Here is an 8,973-nt window from a genome sequence, read left to right as displayed (position 1 = left end):
TAATTGTTAATTTGCTAATACTGGTTAAGGTCTGGGTACTAGAACATTTTTATTGAATTACAAACACATTCACAGCCTTTAAGGTCTACTGAGGCATTTACATTAGGCTGCATTAATAGTTGCTTTTAATGCCTCTCTGCTTGCTTGTCAGTGCATAAATACATGGCAGGTATTGGCAAACAATAAGACAACAATTATTATTATTATTATTATTATTATTATATTTTTATCATACATTAGAGACTAATCTTTTGAAATTTCCCCATCACGTGTTTTTTAGTATTTCTTTCTGGTTTAATGAGAATAATGTAACATTTTGGCACAAATATACATAACAGTAAACCAAAGGCAGATGACAAAATTGCAAAAATCTCTACTGCTACTGTGTACTTGCCAGGTGAACTAATATAAGCAGGTATAAATGTTGCCCAGACAGCACAAAATATAAGCATACTGAATGAGATGAATTTGGCTTCGTTGAAATTATCTGGTAATTTTCTAGCTAAAAATGCCAAAATCGAACAGATTGCTGAAAGAATACCAATATATCCTAAAACTGCATAAAATGTTACATCTGAGCCTGTGTTGCATTCTAAAATTATCTTTTGATTGTTGTACTTCAGGGATTTGTCAGGAAATGGTGGGCTTATTATAAGCCATAGAACACAGATGACTATTTGAATTGCAGTGCATGAGAACACAATTACTCTTTGTTGTACTGGCCCAAACTTTCCAGCCAATTTATTTCCTGGTAATGTGGCTCTGAAAGCAGTGACAACTACTATGGTTTTCCCCAAAACACAAGAAATGCAGAGAGCAAAAGTAACACCAAATGCTGTATGACGTAACATACATGACCACACTGTTGGCTCACCAATGAATGTAAGAGGACAAAGGAAACAAAAGAACAATGAAGCAAGTAATAGTGAGCTCAGCTCTGAATTGTTAGCTTTGACTATAGGTGTTTCTCTAAAGCGTATGAAGATAATCATAGTCGCTACACTAAGGCTGGCACCAAATAGTGATAGAGCAGTCAGAATGATCCCCATTGTTTCTGTATAAGACAAAAACTCTTTTATTTTCATGACACACTTGTCTCGTCTCTCATTTGACCAGTATTCTTCAGGACAAAGAATGCAGTCTGCTGCTCCTAAAAAATAAATAATAATAAAATAAAAAAAATACAAAAGTCTAGTAAAGTATGTTAAAGATATGACAAATATTTTTGGTACACATTATCTTTAAGGTGTCTAGAATTAATTTATGAAACCACATATACTGTATTCAGTTTTGTTGAGTGATTTTGATGGTCACAATAGTGATCGGTGGGATAACACAAGGGTTGTAACGATTCACTCGTTTTCTCGATGTATCGATTACAAACCCTGATGGTGCAATGCATCGATCTTCAAACTTGGATTTTCTGAATCGTGAATCGCTGATTTCAGACTGTAATTAATGCTTTCAAAATATATACACATTAAATTACTACAAGAAGGAATTAATGGAGAACTTAAACAGTGTTCGAGCCTTGCATATATCCTTCACACACTCCACTTTACCACCTGTGACTGTCACAGGATTGCGCTCATGCACCGTTCATCTCACTAACACTTTTTTGAGCAGCCGATGTGTGATTCCTCCTTAGTAGTCTACTCATTGCCAATAATGCTAAAGTGAAGTAGTTTTACTATATTTATGGGGTGGATAATTTTATCAGTTGTTTATTATTCATGCAACCATACATATTGCTGTTAAAGTTTTTATTTTTAACCATTATATAGCTGATAACTTTGTCTAGTGCTCTTATAAATCTTATAGCATGGTTTGTGAAAGTTTAAAGGGTTAGTTCACCCAGTAAACAAAATTAAGTCATTAATAACTCACCCTCATGTCGTTCCAAACCCGTGAGACCTCAGTTTATCTTCGGAACACAGTATTTTAGATTTAGACAGAGAGCTCTCAGTCCCTCCATTGAAACTGTGTGCACGGTATACTGTCCATGTCCAGAAAGGTAAGAAAAACATCATCAAAGTATGTGACATGTCCATGTGACATCAGAGGGTCAGTTAGAATTTTTTGAAGCATCGAAAATACATTTTGGTCCAAAATTAGCAAAAACTACGACTTTATCAGAATTGTCTACTCTTCCATGTCTGTTGTGAGCGAGTTCAAAACACAACAGTTTAGTGATATCCGGTTCGCGAACGAATCACTCGATGTAACCGGATCTTCTTGAACCACTTCACCAAATCAAACTGAATCGTTTGAAATGATTCTCGCCTTTAATAAGCATTAATCCACAAATGACTTCAGCTGTTAACTTTTTTTAATGTGGCTGACACTACCTCTGAGTTAAAACAAACCAATATCCCGGAGTAATTCATGTACTCAAACAGTACACTGACTGAACTGCTGTGAAGAAAGAACTGAAGATGAACACCGAGCCGAGCCAGATAATGAAGAAAATATTGACTCGTTCTTGAGTCAAGAACCATTTCTGTCGGACGCGTCCGATTCGAGCACCAAGTAGCTGGTGATACTGCACATGTGTGATTTATTGGCTTACGTAATATAAACATTATTAAACTATCATCTAACAATGGACAAAAGTGTTTCTCTAACCATAAAGGCTGCTGTGTAATTTGCCTTGTGACTAAGCATTTAAAGAATCCTGTGAATGTGCTTAAAGAATACAGAATCGAATCGTTAATCGAATCAAATCAAATTTAATTGTGAATCGAATCAAATTAAATCATTCTGAATTTGCAAAAAAATTTTCTTGAATCGAATCGAAACCTATGAATCATTAATCGTATCGAATCGCTGTCTACCAAAAGATTCACAGCCCTAGATAACAAACAGTGCACACAATGCCTCCGCACTAACTCCTAATTAATGAAGTCACGTTCATGAATGAATCATTCTTTTTGAACAAATCTTTTTGGGGGAACGAATCGTTCTTGTTCACATAATCAATTTAGCAGTGCATGCGCAGATGAGCGAACCGGGTAGCTCTGTGAAATGTTTCATCCTGTCAAAGAATGAGTAAACCTCAAGCTAACTGCCTTCGAGTGTGAGATGTGATAGATCATGTGAGTTGTTGCATGTAGTGAATGAATACGCCCTTCACTGAACAAGTTTCTTTTGAGTCTGAACAAGATCTTCTCATTCGTGAGCGAAATGACTGAACTGGTATATCTTGTTCATAAATGAAATGACTGAACTGGTACATGTCATTTGTGAATTAGTTGAATGAACTGGTACATATCTCGTTGGTGAACAAAATCAGTGTACTGGAGCAGTCGGCCATTTAGCATGTCATTCTCGATCAGCATCAGATTAAAGAGAATGCAAAGTGCAGTTATAGGTACTGTGCACATACGCTTGTTTATATATTCATATTCAGCATACAGAACATAACTCACAACACAGTTTGCATTATTTATTTTTTAAGGCAACTTCTGAAATTAAATTCAACTAATAATCTATATTGGGCTCTATATACTTGACAAATTGTGTTAAAACTAACTATTATTAAGTTAAATACTCATACTAACTTGTTTTTTCACATTGTTTAAACTTTGATTCAATCATGAACTCTAGTTACAAAAACTAATAAAATATAATTTATTGATAAAACAACACTTAATGCTGCCAGGAAAACAATATTTAAGCATTTTCCACCAAATGGCTTCCGATTGAAACAGCATGTAAGACAATGCCAGAGAGTCTGTTCTCAACCTAAGTAAATGCTCAAAAACACTTTTAAATTCTAAAAGATTAGAACGCTGAACTTTACTAAATCTTATCCTGTTCTGATCTTGAATAGAAATGCACAGAATATGAGTTTATTTCTACATTACCACTCATCAAGTTATGGAGCTAATTACATTGAGTTAGTAAAACTTAAATGTTTTAATTAAACAAGCTAACACCGATATTTAAGTTACACACAATATTATGTTGATGTAATTATCAACATCAAAATGTGAGGATAACTCATTAAAATAAATGTAAAACTTAAAATGTTTAATTAAATCAATACATTTGAATTTTTTACTTGCACTAATGCATTAAAATTAAGTAGTGGCAACAGATCCATTGAATATTTTTTTACAGTATATGCGTACATTTTAATAAAGCCAAATCAAGTAAATACATTTGGTGACTTAAGACATAACACAGATACTCTTTTTGTCACCTGGTGGCATATTTATATAATATGAAGAGGTCACTGACCAAATCAGTGACTGAATCTGAACAAATCATTTTGGTGAACGAACTGAAAATGAAAATTTATCTTGAAATAATACAAATTTCCACAACTACACATGATTTTTCTCGACATGGACTAAGAGCGCTGTCAGTCAATACATACTTGCGTTATTTGTAACCCAGACAGCAACCAGTTTTGTCCCAGTTCCCACCTACATCGGGACTGCATGGATTTCAAGCGGGCCAGATGTGTGCTGGATCTGAGCAAACACTATTGTTGTCTGGGAATGCATTTCCCCCCACAGTGCATATAAATCCAATTGCAGTTGTTAGTGAAGGCTGCACTAAAATGTTGCAATGACAAAATACTGCATCAAATTAAAAGTTCAAATGTTACAAATAAGTCCAAATCAGTGCTAAAATAAAGGTAACCAGAGCTCTGCAATATTCTGTGATTGTCTCTGCAGAGTGCGAGCCCTCCACCTCACACATGCTGTGTGAAGTACAGACTGAATGGATTGTCAACATCCCACCACTGTATGGCCAGATGAGACGCCTACAGTTTCTCGACTGGATAATCAGTCTCGGTAGTAAAGTTTTGATGGATTAGTACTGCAAACAAAGTTGCAACTGCGGTTGCGGTGGTACAGGGGTCGCACAGTAAGCACGCTTGAGTCTGTTAATAATTATATGTGTATGTGTGCTCTTGGTTACTCAGCAAGCGGTTGGTATCACTGTTTTTTTTGCCATTTCCATGTGGTCCTGGATCGCATTATCGCAACTTAACTTCTTTAAAATACATGGTACACATAATATACAAGTCTGATCAATTTTTTTTTTTTTTTTTTTGTATATGTGCTTTATGTGCTTATATGGGCTAATTTGTTGTCCTTTTGAGGTTTGTAAGTGTCCTGCTTTTGGAAAGACATCTAAATTTATCTTGAAAAAAGCTTGAAATGCAGATTTTTGAGAATCACCCTTTATTTTTTTGGTTTACTTTGCTGGATATAGAAAATTATGACAAAATAAACATTTGAAACAAGATAAATTGTCTATGCTTAATTTCATGAAGTGTGTGAATAATTTGATTAAAAATTTTATTCGATTGACTCCCCTACAATAAAGTAACAATTTTGAAATACGTTGATGATTGCACTTTTTTTTATAAAATATTATTATTGTCTTTATTGTTATTATTATTTATCTCAGTATTCCTATAAGTGTTGTACAAGGGCTTTTTATGCATAATAGTAACGGTAGTAAAAATAGCTGGGCTAAGATATATAAACATTTTAATGACTGCAGAAATATGTTAATTCACTGTGCACATTATCCCGCCAGTCACAATTGTTGCTGACCATAAAACAGAACTGTTCACACAATGTCCCCGAAACAAACAAAAAATAAATAATGATTATTTAAAGGGGTTATTACAGATGAATGGGTACCTGTTGTATTTGATATTGAACCATCAGCACATGGGATGCAGTCAAAACAGCAAATGGGCCGTCCTTTTATTTGGGCCTTTCTTGTGCCATTTGGGCAGGTGTCTGAGCACACTGCTTTTGGTATCTGTCAAAATAATATGCTTTAGCCAATTAACAACAACAACAACAATAATAATAATAATAATAATAATAATAATAATAATAATAATAATAATAATAATAACAACAATTAAGACATACTTATTCAGAGTTATAAGTACCAAATTTCCTGTGTTCCAGCGGATGTTGTCCTCTTTAACTGTAAGTTTATATGTTCCATCTGTAGATGTACTGAAATATCCCACAGTTACATGTTGTACCTCTCCATCTCTTAGCTGCCAGTTTATCACTTCGTATGATGCAGGTGGGTCTCCATTCTCATCAAAAAATACTTTTTCTCCATATTCATCTACAAAATTCACACTCTGTAAGTGATCGCTGACCTTAAAATTAATTATGAAATAATTAATGAAACCGTCACCTTATGATGTTTAAATGTTTTGATAAATAAATAAATCAACTTGCTCACCAATTTTGGAGTTATCTGTGATACATTTAGGCATGGTCTCAAAACATTATTTTTATCTCTTTGGCAAAACAACAATTTGTGAATAGCGTGTGCAATTGCATACACAGCTTGATACACATTATATGTTACTCTTACTTGTGTTATGTCAAAGAATTTGTCTGTGTAATTTAGTTTTTCTTCTCCTGTGCACATATGGCTGTTGAGTGTAGCATTTGCAAATGTCAGGGTTTCACAATTAAGACATGGTTTGCAGCCCACCATTGTTTCCCAGAAGTCACTGACAAAAGTGGATTGTGAAGGAAAGTAAGGACTGATGTTTTTCAGGTAACTTCCAAGTTTGGGCATAGTCATCTTTCGTACCACAAATCCAACTGTGCCTCCAAAAGACTTGAACATTTCAGGTGTAGAGGGCCTTGCTGCAGTTACCCAGGCTTCACTTGCAATCCACTGGATTCCTGTGATGTTTTGTCTCACAGTTTCTCTCATTAAAGGATAGAGATCTCCCTCTGGCACAAATGCCAGGATCACTTTTACTGTAGATTGTTTTATCAATTCAACCACTTCTATGATTTTATTTTGGGGATATGTCCTTAAAATTGTGCCTACAAATGCAATGCAAACTCCCATTTTCTCCACTTCCTTTGTGAAGGCTGAAATCCCATTTTTTCCATAATCATTGTCAGACTGCAAAGCTCCAATCCAAGTCCATCCATATCGTTTTACAAGACAGGCCAGGGCTTTTGCTTGGTAGTAGTCACTTGGAATTGTGCGAAAAAATGATGGATATTTTCTTCTATCACTCAGGCATGCACATGTTGAAAAGTAACTCACCTAGATTAAATAATAATAATAATAACAATAATAACAATAATAATAATAATAATAATAATAATAATAATAATAAACATACAAATTATAAATTGCCTTTATTTCATTATCAGAAGTACTTAAATGCATTTACACTGCAGGACTGATTAATATTTCCATTACCATTGGCACTCTGAATGGTCCAAGTGTTCCGGCAACAGCTAAGGACTGTGATGAGCCTGATTCAGCTACAAGAGCTGTAAGCGGAAGGTGACACTGAGTTGTAGATTCCTCTTCCTTCTGCTCACTCACCAGTGTGAATGCCGCACGTAAAACATTAGTGGGAGAAGCACAAGAATCCATTATTTTATAGCCCAAAGAAATGTTAGGAAGTAAACCCTCATCTTGGTTTATCTCATCTATTGCAAACATCATGACTTGCACCCAACGGAAGGCACGTAGGTCAAATCTGTGCAGAAAATTTGTCATGAACAACAATGCATGTCTGAATCTTGCCAATAACTTCACCCAAAAAACATCCATTCCCCATTTGAATCACAAGCATGCTTCTGCACTTACCCTGTACAATTAATCCGTTGCATTTTTCTCTCAAAAGAAGCAATAACATTTTCTTGTTTATTAAAAATTGGAAAAATTCCTCCAATCATAATTTCCCCTGCTTTAAAAATATTTGGCATTTCGAATTTACCATGTAACTGACACATTGAGCCTGTGTGCTTGATCAGCATAGAGAAAAATAGCAATATATTAAATCTTCCCATAGTTCAGATGTGGCTGAGAGAAAATAAGACTGAGCTCTGCTGGCTCAGTTATATACAGCTTTTCTATCCATAGTGAACAATGGCCAATTATTACTGAATGTTTTCCCCAGTGAGCTGTTAAGCAATATGTGCACACAATACTCATGTTGTAAATTAATAGTGATTGCACTTTTATGTGTGTTTGTTTCCTTTACATGCAATCTTGTATTAAGTAAAAATAAAACAATGTAACATTAGTAATCGTAATAACTGTAAATCATTGGTAAAAGCTTTGCAATGTGATTACATGGTCAGCGTAAGTGTTTGATTATTTTTAAGATATTTACGCTCTAATTTCATTCAATTAATTCATTTCTTTATTGGTTTGGTTTGTAACATTAACAACAACAATTAACAACAATTCCATTATTATTATTAGGTTATGTTTATGTTGGAACTTTTATTTAAAAAAAATTTCACAAATGGAAATGTATGGAACCTTATGTACTTAGGACTGGTATTATAAAACTATTAAATAGTTGCTGGCACTTACCTTTATATTGCTTTCTTCCATCTTTTTCAGTTCTCTGCACCAGATTGATATTGCTGCCTCTTAATTTCCAATATTAATATGTGACTGACACATAGAGTTGTTTTTGGCGGCCTGTTTTAATTTTAGTTTTAGTCTAGTCTTTGTGTGAAGCTGTCATTTTAGTTTTTATTAGCTTTAGTCACATTCATGCTCTTAATCTAGTCTAGTTTTAGTCGACGAAAGCTGATGACATTATAGTCTAGTTTTAGTCAACGAACACTGATGACATTTAGTCTAGTTTTAGTCAATGAAAATTGTATTTTAGTCTCTTTTCAGTAATGCAATTCTAATTAACCTAGTCAATATAGTACAAGTAGTATAGAGGAAACCATTTATTTTATTTTGAAAAGTTTAACATTTTTCAAAAATTATATTTTGAAAAGTACTAACTGAAACAAAAATGCATTGCATTATCAGTGCTTGCATTTTAATGCCTTGTATTTTGTATTTTTAGGTCCTTGAATCTAACATTGTTGTTTATTTAATCTTTGAATATTTCAATTCAAAATATTTCACACAGTTTTACTTAATTAAAAATTAAATAATTTATATTCACCTTCCAAAGTTCGGTCCATTTTA

At 34.0% G+C, this 8,973-nt stretch overlaps 1 protein-coding gene across 1 annotated transcript; it reads right to left on the bottom strand.

The window, feature by feature from the left end:
• Nucleotides 1-236: 236 nt before the first annotated feature.
• On the bottom strand, nt 237-7,709 carry LOC127977496 (extracellular calcium-sensing receptor). Its single transcript, XM_052582382.1, has 6 exons — nt 7,621-7,709; nt 7,225-7,510; nt 6,493-7,065; nt 6,026-6,148; nt 5,667-5,790; nt 237-1,144 (listed from the first exon to the last, which is right to left on the bottom strand). Exons 1-6 carry the CDS (start codon nt 7,707-7,709, stop codon nt 237-239), a joined length of 2,103 nt encoding a protein of 700 aa, XP_052438342.1.
• Between the last annotated feature and the right edge of the window lie 1,264 nt (nt 7,710-8,973).

Source organism: Carassius gibelio, chromosome B18, assembly GCF_023724105.1.
Source record: "Carassius gibelio isolate Cgi1373 ecotype wild population from Czech Republic chromosome B18, carGib1.2-hapl.c, whole genome shotgun sequence".
NCBI classification, from domain to species: domain Eukaryota; kingdom Metazoa; phylum Chordata; class Actinopteri; order Cypriniformes; family Cyprinidae; genus Carassius; species Carassius gibelio.
This window is presented reverse-complemented; position numbering and strand designations above follow the sequence as displayed.